We start from the raw sequence: 15,220 nt of genomic DNA on the forward strand, positions 1-15,220 counted from the left end.
TCCTGATTTGTTCTTTGTCTGTCCCTCATTAAATAAATGTTCTACTCCCCGTACCTGCTTCTCGACTCCAGCATCGTTCCTTACAGAATGCAGCAGCCATTAAATGTGCTGGCTTTTCAGTCGGTGGTGACATCGGGTCCGGCGGCCGTTGCCGATGGATCCTGGGGTGCCTAAGCCAGCTCGTCTGGCTGTCACACCCTAGCTGGCTCGAGAGGTTTCTTGTCCCAGGTTGGCTCGAAAGGCGCCCATCCCATGTCAGGCATCAGCCGGATCGTCAGGTTTTTACGCCCAGCCGACTTGTCAGGCTGCTATGCCTCAGCCAGATCATAGGGCTCCCACGCCTCAGCGGGATCGACAGGCTTTCACGCCACAGCCGGAGAGACAGGCTGCTATGCCTCAGCCGGGTTGCCAGGCTCCCACGCCTCGGCCGGCCCGTCAGGCTTGCCCAGGTTGGGACGCCGAGTGGCACCCCTAGAGGGTGGTTGGGGAGTACTGTCACGTCTGCTTGCGCTCTCCCTCCCTGGCGCTCAAAGTCGCCAGGCTCCCCAGCATTCCGCACCCCTGCCACCATCATTACGCACACCTGCCTTCCCTCGTCACGCGCATCAGCAAATTATTGGACTCACCTGTACTCAATCACCTGTTTATTACCTCCCCTATATTTGTCAGTTTCCCAGCTCTGTTACCCGCTGCTGTACTGATTGTTGTTTGTCATTGTGTACCCGTGTTCTGATGCTGTTCGTGGCTTGTTCTTTGTCTGTCCCTCATTAAATGTTCCACTCAACATACCTGCTTCTCGATTCCAGTGTCGGTCCTTACAAGAATACAGTATACACAGTACTGGTGAAAAGTTTGGACACAGCTACTCGGCCAAGGGCTTTTCTTTATTGTTTACTATGTTCTACATTGTAGAATGATAGTGAAGAAACCAAAACAATGAAATAACACACATGGAATCATGTCATAACCAAAAAAGTGTTAAAACAAATCAAAATCAAAATATATTTTATATTCTTCAAAGTAGCCACCCTTTGCCTTTATGACAGCTTTGCACACTCTTGGCATTTTCTCAACAAGCTTCATGAGGAATACTTTTCCAGTCTTGAAGGTGTTCCCACAAATGCTGAGCTCTTGTTAGCTGCTTTTATTTCACGCTGCGGTCCATCTCATCCCAAACCATTTAAATTGGGTTGAGGTCGGGGGATTGTGGAGGCCGGGTCATCTGATCCAGCACGCCATCACTCTCCTTCTTGGTCAAATAGCCCTTACAGAGCCTGGAGGTGTGTTTTGTGTCATTGTTCTGTTGAAAAACAAATTATATTCCCACTAAGCGCAAACCAGATGTGATGGCGTCTCGCTGCAGAATGCTGTGGTAACCATGCTGGTTAAGTGTGCCTTGAATTCTAAATAAATCACTGACTGTGTCACCAGTAAAGCACCCCCACACCATCACACCTCCTCCTCCATGCTTCACGGTGGGAACCATAATGCATTTGATTGGCTCCCATGCATTAAGAAGGAAATAAATTCCACAAATTAACTTCTAACAAGGCACACCTGTTAATTGAAATGCATTCCAGGTCACTACCTCATGAAGCTGGTGGAGAGAATTCCAAGCATGTGCAAAGCTGTCATCAAGGCAAAGGGTGGCTAGTTTGAAGAATCTTAATTATATAATATATTTTGATTTGTTAAACACTTTTTTGGTTACCACATGATTCCATATATGTTATTTCGTAGTTTTGATGTCTTCACGTTTATTTTTACAATTTAGAAAATAGCCGAATGAGTAGGTGTGTCCAAACCTTTGACAGGTACTGTACAGTACATATGAAGTAGGTTAAATACTATGTAAATGTTATTAAAGTGACCAGTGTTCAATGACTATGTTCATAGGGCAGGAGTCCGATGCACGGTTGAGTACCTGGTGGTAGCCGGCTAGTAAAAGGGACTAAATTTCAGGGCAGGGTACTGGGCCGGTTAGTGGTGACTATTTAACAGGAGAAAGAGTAGTTTATCAATCCCTCGGTCTCATCTTTGATGCACCTCTACTGTCTCTACGCCTTCTAGATGGTAGCGGGCTGAACAGGCCATGACTCGGGGGGCCAAGCCAAATTTCTTCAGCCTCCTGAGTTTGAAGAGGCCCTGTTGCGTCTTCTTCACCACACTGTCTGTGTTGACCATTTGTCAGTGATGTGTACGCCGACAAACTTGAAGCTTTTCACCCTCTCCACTGCGGCCCCGTCGATGTGGATGGGGGCGTGCTCCCTCTGCTGTCTCCTGAAGTCCACAATCAGCTCTTTTGTTTTGTTGACGTTGAGGGAGAGGTTATTTTCCTGGCACAACTCTTCCAGGGCCCTCATCTCTTCCCTGTATGCTGTCTCGTCGTTTTTGGTAATCAGGCCTACCACTGTTGTGTCATCTGAAAACTTGAGTTGGAGATGTGCGTGGCCACTCAGTCAAGGGAGAACAGGGAGTACAGGAGGGGGCTGAGCATGCACCAATGTTGAAGGGTGCAGGGTTCTAAAGTAGTGTCCCAAAGAGTATAACTACTAAGGTAGTGTTAGTTTGGTGTTTCAGAGAACATGACTACTGAGGTAGTGTTAGTCTGGTGTTTCAGACAACATGACTACTGAGGTAGTGTTAGTCTGGTGTTTCAGACAGCATGACTACTGAGGTAGTGTTAGTCTGGTGTTTCAGACAGCATGACTACTGAGGTAGTGTTAGTCTGGTGTTTCAGACAACATGACTACTAAGGTAGTGTTATTCTGGTGTTTCAGACAACATGACTACTGAGGGAGTGTTAGTCTGGTGTTTCAGATAACATGACTACTAAGGGAGTGTTAGTCTGGTGTTTCAGATAACATGACTACTGGGGTAGTGTTAGTCTGGTGTTTCAGACAGCATGACTACTGAGGTAGTGTTAGTCTGGTGTTTCAGATAACATGACTACTGGGGTAGTGTTAGTCTGGTGTTTCAGACAGCATGACTACTGAGGTAGTGTTAGTCTGGTGTTTCAGACAACATGACTACTGAGGTAGTGTTAGTCTGTTCCAGTCCCAGACAACATGACTACTAAGGTAACAGTAGCGGTAGCGGTGTTGAGAGGCCGTGCTCAGCCAGTTAGGCAGCAGCAGGCTCTACGTCGGTCGGCTCACTGACCTTGGACTGATTGGCATTTTCTTCCCCTCCCTGAGAGAGTTAGGAGCAGAATAGCCTCTCCGGTTGCCCTTAGAGAAATGTACAAGTATTCCAACAGCCGTGAAGGGTTCTTGACAGTGTTTCATGGCTTTTTCTCTTTGATTGGAAATCCACTTTGGACTGAGTGTCCTGCCTGCACTGGCAGGACTGCCTGGCGGAACTTTAAGGGCCCTTTTTAGTGGGATGCGGACTCCTTGACTGGCAGACTGATCAGCTGACAGTCAAAAACAGCCATTCTCCGACCTTGGACTCACTTGTGGCTGTGGGAAAATATTTTCAAAGCTAGCCCTGTGGACCGAGGTTGCCTGAAAACAAACTCACTCTGGGCAAACATTTTGAAGCCTTGGGGGCATGACTTTGATCACTGCCTTCACTGTGTATTAGGTTTGGAGCTGAGTTTAACAAATCAATCCATGTGTTCTTGCTATTTTCCTAGATGGACCTGCAGCAGTCTCTCTTTCTCACTCATTCTCTCTCTCACCCCATCCTCCCTCTTTATCTCTCTTCTTATCTTCCACCCACACTCTCCTTGTCTAAATGCATTTGTGGATTAGAAACGTGGTGCTGCTTACAGAATGATTTGTGTGAATGTATGTGCATGTACAGTATAAGTATGTTTGCAAAGGAATGAAACAAAGGAGGGTGGAATGGAGAGAGAGAGAAAGAGTGAGCTGGGTGGAGTAGCAGTATGTTGCCCCTAGCCTGGCTGGAAATCAAAGGCAGGCAAGGAGAACCTGGTCAAAATGGTGAAGCTGATTCGATGTGCATAGCAGGGTGGCTTTGAACCAAGTCGCAGGACTCCCTAATAAAAGTTGCATTACACTCTGGCTCATTCTCTAAAGATCAACATCCTACAGCCGAGAAAATGGGATTTGCAATCAGCTTCAACTGCATCCTCCCGTAGCAATCTCTCTCTCTCCCATGGCAGGCCTTAACTTCAGGTGGAGAGCTTTTCTCACTCACGCTGAGATTCCACCAAATAGTCTCCCTCTCTCTTGTGCTGTCCGTCTGAATCGTCTCGGTGTTATTCAAATGTAATGGACAAGCATATCTGCACTCTTTGGCCATGTGATCATAAAGGGCTTTCACGTGAGACCGTTATGATCCAGAGGGATTACATTCACATTAATTCTCTACGTAGAACACCGTCCTTTCTACTGTCACATTTGGACCCAACAGCCCGGCTAGGTCAACTGTACAGCAACAGGCACTTTGTTTACAAAACTCAACATGGCAATCAATGTTCTAGTCGAAATTGTATTTTGGACAATATTACATCCATCACACATTGTTATGTATAAATTTGAGCAGCAGAAACCACCTATTCTGAAGTTCTGTTGGATGACGTCCCAGGTCAGGACCACTCAGAATACTTTCACAATCAAAAAGGTGTCTCTAGCAGATCTATTTACATCCCTTTTTCCTAATGTGACTGCCCATACCGGATGTCTTAAAACTATATGTTACTGTCTAGATGGTTCACGATTCCTTTATTTTATGTCAGAAATGATGGATGGGGTCCATAATATGTATCATGTTGTGTTCCTCCAAAATGTTTTTTTTTTTTTTACTGATATTCACATGGCAGACAATGAAACTGAAATACATGGATATCACAATACATTAACAATAATACATTCACGTTGAAATCACAAGTGAAATTCATGACAATGTGTACATTCAGAGGACTCTGAGAGGCCATACTTGTGAACACTAGAAAAAGCTCAAGGTCAAGTTCAAGCATCAACCAATTAGACAAGCATCAGAATCATGTAGTAACCAAAAAAAGTGTTCAACAAATCAACATATATTTTATATTTGAGAATCTTCAAAGTAGTCACAACCAGCTTCACCTGGAATGCTTTTCCAACAGTCTTGAAAGAGTTCCCACATACGCTGAGCGGAAGCACTTTGTGTTTCCAATATTTTGGCAGTTACCTGTACAACATTATAGCCTACTTATCATATGTGTTTTATGAAAGCCTAACATACAGTCAAAGCACATAAGAATATTCAAACTGCTCTACAATAGCAACAACATGTTAACAGAACACAAATAGCATTCAGGCCATATGAGCTCATGTCAACTGGAAATTTAATTCATAAGACAGATTAACCCAGAGGGCAGCACTGGATAGAATGGGTGTCAGATATTTTATTGAGTCTTTGCTGAAGAGATTGAAATGACTGGCACTTATTCCACATGCGAGCACAATGATCTGCGAGCTACAAGGATAAATTAGGCACATTTGTAACAGGCTTCAATGAAGGTGAGGCTGAAGCTCTATAGATCCATCATGGAGCTATGGTTGTCTTTCCCAGGAAGAGGCTCCCCTCTCCCTCCCCTCTGCAGTGCAAAGTAAAGGTTATGCATTAATACAGAGAACAAACAGATGTGCCTTAGTCCTGACTGGCCTGTCTGGGGAAATACACACTCTACATAGAGCATACATTTATCTCTTTATGAAAATGCAAAAAAAATGGAAGAAAACAACATCATATTGTCGAGTTGCACTGGAAAGCCTGCCTTTGTGGGTCGTAATATGTTGTTGTGTGTGGAAATTTGTATACCTGACATCACAAATTAGGTTTCCTCTGAGAAATGATTTTCTTTTCTCATGCACAACCATACCTGCCATTTGACTGACATTTTTATTCTGTCTCTCGTCCTGGTCTTGTTATCAGGTGGTGAGGTTCCGTATACCACCCTGGCCACGAGGATGATGATGGGGGTATGGTGGCTCTTTGCTTTGATCGTCCTCTCCTCCTACACGGCCAACCTGGCTGCCTTCCTCACCATCAGCCGTATCGAGAACTCCATCCAGTAAGTAACTGACACACACCACCGCTCAGGGTGAAGTTTCCCCTCGGTACACATCTAGGATCAGCTTTCCCTCCCCCAATCCTAACCTTAACCATTAGTGGGGACAATTTAAAACGGACCCAAGATCAGCTTCTAGGGGCAACTTTTTTTTCCAAAAACTTAATAATTGGGCGTTCAAAATTATTCAGCCCCTTTACTTTCAGTGCAGCAAACTCTCTCCAGAAGTTCAGTGAGGATCTCTGAATGATCCAATGTTGACCTAAATGACTAATGATGATAAATACAATCCACTTGTGTGTAATCAAGTCTCCGTATAAATGCACCTGCACTGTGATAGTCTCAGAGGTCAGTTAAAAGCGCAGAGAGCATCATGAAGAACAAGGAACACACCAGGCAGGTCCGAGATACTGTTGTGAAGAAGTTTAAAGCCGGATTTGGATACAAAAAGATTTCCCAAGCTTTAAACATCCCAAGGAGCACTGTGCAAGCGATAATATTGAAATGGAAGGAGTATCAGACCACTGCAAATCTACCAAGACCTGGCCGTCCCTCTAAACTTTCAGCTCATACAAGGAGAAGACTGATCAGAGATGCAGCCAAGAGGCCCATGATCACTCTGGATGAACTGCAGAGATCTACAGCTGAGGTGGGAGACTCTGTCCATAGGACAACAATCAGTCGTATATTGCACAAATCTGGCCTTTATGGAAGAGTGGCAAGAAGAAAGCCATTTCTTAAAGATATCCATAAAAAGTGTTGTTTAAAGTTTGCCACAAGCCACCTGGGAGACACACCAAACATGTGGAAGAAGGTGCTCTGGTCAGATGAAACCAAAATTGAACTTTTTGGCAACAATGCAAAACGTTATGTTTGGCGTAAAAGCAACACAGCTCATCACCATCCTCACTGTCAAACATGGTGGTGGCAGCATCATGGTTTGGGCCTGCTTTTCTTCAGCAGGGACAGGGAAGATGGTTAAAATTGATGGGAAGATGGATGGAGCCAAATACAGGACCATTCTGGAAGAATGATGGAGTCTGCAAAAGACCTGAGACTGGGACGGAGATTTGTCTTCCAACAAGACAATGATCCAAAACATAAAGCAAAATCTACAATGGAATGGTTCAAAAATAAACATATCCAGGTGTTAGAATGGCCAAGTCAAAGTCCAGACCTGAATCCAATCGAGAATCTGTGGAAAGAACTGAAAACTGCTGTTCACAAATGCTCTCCATCCAACCTCACTGAGCTCGAGCTGTTTTGCAAGGAGGAATGGGAAAAAATGTCAGTCTCTCGATGTGCAAAACTGATAGACATACCCCTAACGACTTACAGCTGTAATCGCAGCAAAAGGTGGCGCTACAAAGTATTAACTTAAGGGTGCTGAATAATTTTGCACGTCCAATTTTTCAGTTTTTGATTTGTTAAAAAAGTTTGAAATATCCAATAAATGTCGTTCCACTTCATGATTGTGTCCCACTTGTTGTTGATTCTTCACAAAAAAAATACAGTTTATATCTTTATGTTTGAAGCCTGAAATGTGGCAAAAGGTCGCAAAGTTCAAGGGGGCCGAATACTTTCGCAAGGCACTGTACATTTAAGATTAGGGAGGATAATAATTGTTTTATGAGCATGGTTAAGCATATAACAATGCTTAAACCACATCAGGAGACCACTTTGGAGGTCTGGAAAAAATTGGAGAAATGTCGATTTTTGATTGTAGTAATCCTTTAATTAAAGTGTGCAGGCACCGAGCACTGTTGTTTGGTTAGCTGTTTCTGTAGCACATGAGATAAAGTTTGCAAAGCAAATGGCTATAGGATTTTTTTTGTGATATCTAAGAAGGTGCCCATGGCTACGGATTTGGTGTTATACCTGGTAGGTTTGTTGATAATTTGTGTGAGATTGAGGGAATATAGTTTAGATTGTAGGACAGCCGGGTGTTAAGCATGTCCCAGTTTAGGTCACCTAACAGTACGAACTCTGAATATAGATGGGGGGCAATCAATTAACATATGGCGTCCAGGGCACAGCTGGGGACTGAAGGGGGTCTATAACAAGCAGCAACAGTGAGAGACTTGTTTCTGGAAAGATTGATTTTTAAAAGTAGATGCTCAAATTGTTTGGGCACAGACCTGGATAGTATGACAGAACTCTGCAGGCTATTTCTGCAGTAGATTGCAACTCAGTCCCTTTGGCAGTTCTGTCTTGTCAATGTTATAGTTAGGGATGGACATTTCAGGATTTTTGTTGGCCTTCCTAAGCCAGGATTCAGACACGGCTAGGACATCCAGGTTGGCGGAGTGTGCTAAAGCAGTGAGTAAAACAAACTTAGGGAGGAGGCTTCTAACGTTAACATGCATGAAACCAAGGCTTTTACGGTTACAGAAGTCTACAAATGAGAGCACCTGGGGATTGGGAGTGGAGCTAGTGTCTGCAGGCCCTGGGTTAACCTCTACCTCACCAGAGGAACAGAGGAGTAGTAGGATAAGGGTACGACTAAAGGCTATACACTGTAGGTACTAGTCAGTTCGGAACAGAGAGTAAAAGGATCAGATTTCTGGGTGCGGAAGAATAGATTCAATGCATAATGTACAGACAAGGGTATGGTAGGATGTGAATACAGTGGAGGTAAACTATGAGAGTGGAGGTAAACATTGAGTTACTATGAGAGAGGTTTTGTTTCTAGAGGCACCATTTAAGCCAGATGAGAACAAAAGGGCTAGCTAAGGCATATTGAGCAGGGCTGGAGGCCCTACAGTGAAAGGTTCCAGGCCAATTGGCAAAATAGTATTGTAGTCCAAGAATTGGCTGATGGACCTCTTCAGCTAGCCGGGAGATGGGCCTAGCTCGAGGCTAGCTCCAGGCTAACTGGTGCTTGCTTCGGGACAGAGACGTTAGCCAGGAGTAGCCACTCGGATAGCAGCGAACTAGCTGCGGTGATCCGGTGCAAAGGTTCAGAGCTTGCGGTAGGAATCCGGAGGGAAGGTAGAGAAAAAGCAGTCCGATATGCTCTGGGTTGATATCGCGCTGTGCAGACTGGCAGGAATTGACCGGACTGAGGCTGGCTGATGTCCGAGTTAATGGTGTTGACCGCTAGCAGTAGCTAACTGACTACTAGCTAGTAGCTAGTTAGCTGGCTAGTTTCTGATGGGGGTTCGGGTTTAAAGTGTAAAAAAATAGCAGATCCGTACCACATTTGGTGTGGAGGGTTGCAGGAGAGTATGTTCAGTCCGTAGATGGAAATTGAGATTTAAAAAAAATATATATATACATATATACGTAGAAAAAAATATATACATGGGACGGGACAAGACAAACAGACATCCTACTGCTACACCATCTTGGAAGAAAATGATATATATGCAGGCCTCAACCACTACCCTGAGAGCACTTGATTCAGTATATCATGCTGCCCTCAGGTTCATTACAAATCAAAAACATCTAACACATCATTGACCTTGCGTAGGCATTAACACTGGTATACACTGATTTATAAGGCCATACTGGGTCAAATGTCATTTTAGCTCTGTTCTTTTTTAATCATGTCGGTAAATAAATATCAATTAAGGTCCCATTCTCATTTGCTTTTAACAGTACCAAGGATTAGAACAGGTCATTGTAGAAATAGCTCCATGGTCCTGGAATTCTCTCCTGAACATTTAAACATTTGATGAGTTTAAACACTTGATCGATGTAAATATCATAGAAGAGTGTAATTGTCTTTAGGACAGCTGTTTTTTAGTCAAGACATTTGTTTTTTTTTACTTAATATGTACTTGATGTACTGTATGTATGTCTACAGTTTTGTTTAATGTTGTGTTAGTGTATGTAAGTTGTTTTGTCTGAAACTTTGTTCCCCCTGCTGCTATTTGACCAGGTCTCTCTGAAAAAGAGATGTTATCTGAATGAGAAAAACCTGTATAAATAAAGGTTAAATAAAATAAAAAATGAAGTTACACTGGTGGGCCCCAGTGGTATACATTTATAAAACCAAAAGCTTACCTTAACTTGGAAGAGTTCCAGTCTTTGATAGCCATAACCATCTAACTAACATAGCATCCCTCTCTGTTTGAGCCGGTTGTTTGAGTAAGCTAAACTAGCTAGCTGCATTCGCTAGCTAAGTAAGTGAAAGTGAAAAAAAATATAGCCAACTCTTTCACTTTCTCTTGCTTCTCCTTCCTTTTTGAAAATATAATTTGTTAAAAACTGTTAAACTATTGTCTCTCTCTCTCTTTGAGTCAACTACTCACCACATTTTATGCACTGCAGTTCTAACTAGCTGTAGCTTATGCTTTCAGTACTAGATTCATTTTCTGATACTTTGATTTGGTGGACAACATGTCAGTTCATGCTACAAGAGCTCTAATAGGTTGGAGGACGTCCTCCGGAAGTTGTCAAAATTACTGTGTAAGTCTATGGAAGGGATGAGAACCATGAGCCTTCTAGGTTTTGTATTGAAGCCAGATGTCCTCCAGCTTTTCATCCTCCAGCTACACCATGGTGCTACCACAGAGAGTGTAGTTGTGGCTACTGTAGACCATTGCAAAACAGTGTTTTGATCAATTATTTGGTGACGTGAATATACAGTATATCGTTTTTATCGAGAACTGATATCTTTTTTAATGTTTCACTGTTTTTATGAAATTTACTGAGGAGGATGGTCCACACCCTTCCTGCTGTGAGGAGCCTCCATTGCCTCACACTGCAGTTGACGGAGTGTGTATAAATGAATCCACATGGGAATATACATTCGTAGCACTGCTCTCTCTGCTCACTGCTCTCTCTCGCACTCTCTGTATCAATCAGGCAGTCTGCTGTTTCTGGAGAGATCGAGTGTCTGTCTGGGAAGAAGCCACATGGGCACATCCCCTCTCTAGGGGCCAGTGAGGGCCCTCTGTTTTTAATTTCCTGTGTGGCACACATCAGATCTATCATCCTGCGGGTGACGTCACTCTCCCGGGCACAACGGGTAACTAACTGGTTTACGAGGACTCCACGGTGGACTCTATGGTGTTTTAGGAGGATGAAACTCTGTGCACTGTGCCCACGCTGAAGGGGGACTAGAGCAGATCTGAGGGAGTGTGGTGTGAGTTGTGGCAGGTAGAGGGGCCCAGAGTCAACCGTTAGGAACCTTCTTCAACACCACGTCAATGTCTTCAACACCACATCCCACACCACGTCGATGGAAATTGCATGTCTTTACTAAACCTTGTCTCTGTTTATCGTCTCGTCGTCATCATTTGTTTGCTCCCCTCACAGTGCCACGCCTAAATCCCCACCGCTCATTTGGAAAATCAGATTCCGGAATGCCTAGCAGTAAGAAGTTAATTGTGCTTTAGCGAGAATATCTCATCTCCCTGCTCCATCTTGCTGAAGAAGGTTAGGGAAATAAAGCAAGAGAGAGGGAGAGAGTGTGGGAACGCCCCCCCCCTTTCCCTTTTTTGTTTTGTTTTTGCATGAGATGTCATTAATGAGTCCTTCTCAAATTGCTCCGTTCTACTTCTTATGCAGCTAATTATGATTTCCATACATTTCAATGTATTATCTTTAATGTGTAGACTCTGGGATCATTACTGCAATAATTAGAGCCTAAACTTTACACCCAGGGGCCTGTTGTTTTAAAGAGGAGGGATGTGCTACCTCAGACAGGAAACCCTCAAGATTTATGGAATGTGAATTGAGATGGGAGGGGGAAAAGGGAAACAAACTCTGATCTTGTAATTAGATGGTCTGTAATCTGATAAAAGTTTGATTACACTGATTGCACTGAGTTTGGAAAGTGGATCTCTTGGATCTCTACCCTCTTCAGTCCTTATACACATTTGCATCTGTTTCTATCTACAGATAAGGAGGGAGTCATATAGATAGCATTTTAATAGTGCTCTGCTACGGTGTCATTGAGCCAGTAAAGCTGAATGGCTTGACACAGTGACAAGAAAAAGAGACCGATTTTTTTTTGTATTAATACTCCAAGGTTGAGTTTTGCGGAGGATTTTTTTTGTTAGATAGTGTTGCGAATCCTTTAGGGGGAGATTGGAGGAGAGTGGAGCTGAAGCAGCAGAGCTGGTAGGAACAGAATGTGTGAACAGTGAAAAGATAGGAGTCAGCAGACATTGTGGGCGGATTGATCGAAGAGGAGAGATGGAGGACTGGGGATTGGGTTCAGAAAAAAGAAAGAGAGGAGAGGAGAGGGCACCCGTTTAGAGCGAGAGGACATGGAGTGGAAGGATGAGTATAAGGATGGAGGGGTGGATTGACGGAGGGTGTGTGTGTTTGCGTGTGTGTGTGTGCGCGCGCGTGTGTGTGTTGGGGAATTGGGCAAACACCTGCTTTGTCAGGGACAACATTAGACATTTAAAGGGCTGTCATTGTGTCTTTGTCATGAAAAGCGCTACACAAATTCCAATGTATTCTTAGTAAACACCAATAAACCTACAGTGGACACATCACACATGGTGGCTTCACAAGGTGAGGGCCATGTTTCAGAGAGGGGTGTATTCATTAGTGCACGCTGTAGCAAAACGTGTTGCAATGGAAAGCATTTTGCAATTAAATGTGTGTAACAAACAAGTCCCGGCTCATCCCTCTCTGTTTCTCCCCTTTTTCTTTTCTGTTTGATTTCTACACCCCTGCTGAACAGGTAGTAAGTTGTTTTGGCCCTTTTCAAAAGTGGTGCACTACATAGGGTATAGGTTGCCATTTGGGACACAAGCCTAGTCTACCTTAGTCTACGACTCCTCCACCCACCCCGCCATCACTCTCCCTATATCCCCATGTGCCCACACATTATTTAAGGAGAATTTCCCCCTTCAAAGAGAATGCAAATGATAGACACGGGCACGCCGAAACGTGGAAGAGGGAAGTGGGAAGATTAAGGGCAAGGATTAATTGACAGCAATAAAAGATTAACATTTGGCAGCCAGGTTCATTAAAACCTCAAAGAGGGTTGAAAGTAGCTGCAGAGAGCAGTGCGGGGGGGTGACAGTATGCTGATGTAACGATATTCAATTAATGAATTCTCCGGTAAACTCGTCGTGTGATTGTACTTAGAATAATTGAAACGGAAGGGCATAACACGATGGAGTTCTCTTTCTACGGACTAGATCTGTCCGTAAACAGAAGTGTAACAATACTGACGGCGATGGAATTGTTGTTCTCCTAGTCACATCGGCAGCTTGTGTTAAAGCAATTTGACAAACAAACAGTAATTAGTCCCAGGAATGGTTTTCTATTACAGTTATAAATGGTGAGTGTTTGAAAACTTATCAAACCGTAGCATTGTAATTAAAATACCTTCATTTCCCTGGAGGTGGTGATGGTATGAGAGTGATTTTATTTCAGTCCTCTATTATTCCCCTTTTAGTTGAACTACATGGAGCTTCTTGCCAGTTGATTGGCTGGCTTACCCTTAACTATATTCATGTTATTAACTCAGCGCTGACAGAACAACTCTTTGTTTAACTAATGTATGTGTGTGTGCGTGTGTGCGTGCGTGCGTGCGTGCGTCCGTCCGTCCGTCCGTCCGTGTGATTATTTGCACGTGTATCTAACTATCATTCCACATCCTCGTCATGTTGTGTCTTTGTACATGTTGAACTACATTTCCCCTAACCTCCTGTCTTTGTCTATAGGTCTCTCCAGGACCTGTCCAAGCAGACAGAGTTGCCCTACGGGACGGTGTTGGACTCGGCTGTGTACGAGCAGGTGCGCAGTAAGGCCATGAACCCCTTTGAAAGGGACCCCATGTACTCCCAGATGTGGCGTATGATCAACCGCACCGGAGGGGCCGACAACAACGTGGAGGAGTCCAAGGAGGGCATCCGCAAGGTAGGTGGCCATCCTACACTAAACGAAACACCCCCATTATCATGCAATATTGGGCGAGTCCAAGGAGGGCATCCTCAGACTTCACATAGCCTATGCCATTTCGCAGATACTTTTATCCAAAACAACGTACATTACAGTGAGCTCATACATTTTAGTATGTGTGAACCTGGGGGAATCTGGCTAACTAATGCAGTATGTGAACCCATGACCCTGGCATTGCAGGCACCATGCTCTTACCAACTGAGGCTCACAAGATCATGTGTTTCTAACATTATTTACAGATTTTCTCAATTGCTAAAACACTAAAACCCATTGGCTGAACAAAGTTCTCAGTTGCCTGGACTCATTTAGCTAATTATGCAGTCTGTTGTCAATACCTTAAACCATTTCACATGGTAAAACACAATTTGCAGATCTCACTTAGACTTTTCAGCAAAACTCTAAACACATTCTCATTCTCAAAACACATTCTGCACTCTAATGCACATGTCATCCATACTGGTAAACACAAGTGGCAACAATCAAATACAAATAGAGAACATATGTCATTGATTGAACACAACCACTCAAAATGTATTTAACCTGTTTCAAATGATGCGACACAACCAATATAAGCCAGTTCAGAGAGCAAACAGGTTGTTGAAGGTGGGAAGGAGAAAGTCTGAGAATGGATACTGTGCATTGTAGGCTGTATACTGTACAATGGACAAATTGTATGGCCTGAACATTGTGCTTTCCATTTATTAACAGTACTGACTGCTCAATAGATATTGACTGGTTGTAGGTTCATATCAACAAAGAACAAGAATTACAGTATCACAGAGACAAAGGACAAGTTTGTGAGATGCAGGGTACAGTACTGTAAAAATAGGGGTACAAGGAGGAGGAAGAACAAAAAACAAAATTGCAAAGAGCAAAGCAGAGTAGTAATTTCTGATCAATTTTGAACTACTATGATAGAACATGTTTTCGTTCATCAAAAGACAATGACGGAAAAATATGAATAATTTTTTAGATTAAAGATGTTCTTCTCCCTGAGAATTGTATGTTTTGAACAATGTGTTTTCTATTTTTCGGTGTATTGTTTACTGACTGCTTGAGAGTGTATATCGTTTTGATCACTTTGTTTATTATTTGAGAGCCGTGTTTGATTTTGAGCACAGGTAAAACTGTTTTGAGGTGAATGTTTCATTTTGCAAGAGGAGTCAGAGGTTATGTAAATAGTGCTTGAAGATGAGGTTTTGTGTTTAATGTTTTCATGAAATGGAGCAAGGTTTCAGAAATTGTGCTTTAGCAATTGAGAAAAACTGGAATATGCTGTGTTCTAGACCTCTTACTAGTCATGAATGTTTCATAGGGTTTCAT

At 43.3% G+C, this 15,220-nt stretch overlaps 1 protein-coding gene across 3 annotated transcripts in view; it reads left to right on the forward strand.

Annotated features, from left to right (window-relative positions):
- grid2 (glutamate receptor, ionotropic, delta 2) overlaps nucleotides 1–15,220 on the forward strand; it is a 555,674-nt gene that overhangs the window by 473,676 nt on the left and 66,778 nt on the right. For all 3 annotated transcript variants that reach the window (XR_002475295.2, XM_021620870.2, XM_021620869.2), the window contains exons 12-13: nucleotides 5,887–6,025; nucleotides 13,660–13,855. Coding sequence is in view for 2 of the 3 variants with exons in the window: in XM_021620870.2 (XP_021476545.2) it covers nucleotides 5,887–6,025; nucleotides 13,660–13,855 (335 nt within the window). In the remaining variant the exon portion in view is untranslated. The remainder of the gene's footprint in view (nucleotides 1–5,886; nucleotides 6,026–13,659; nucleotides 13,856–15,220) is intronic.

This window comes from Oncorhynchus mykiss, chromosome 11 (genome assembly GCF_013265735.2).
Source record: "Oncorhynchus mykiss isolate Arlee chromosome 11, USDA_OmykA_1.1, whole genome shotgun sequence".
Taxonomy (NCBI): Eukaryota; Metazoa; Chordata; class Actinopteri; order Salmoniformes; family Salmonidae; genus Oncorhynchus; species Oncorhynchus mykiss.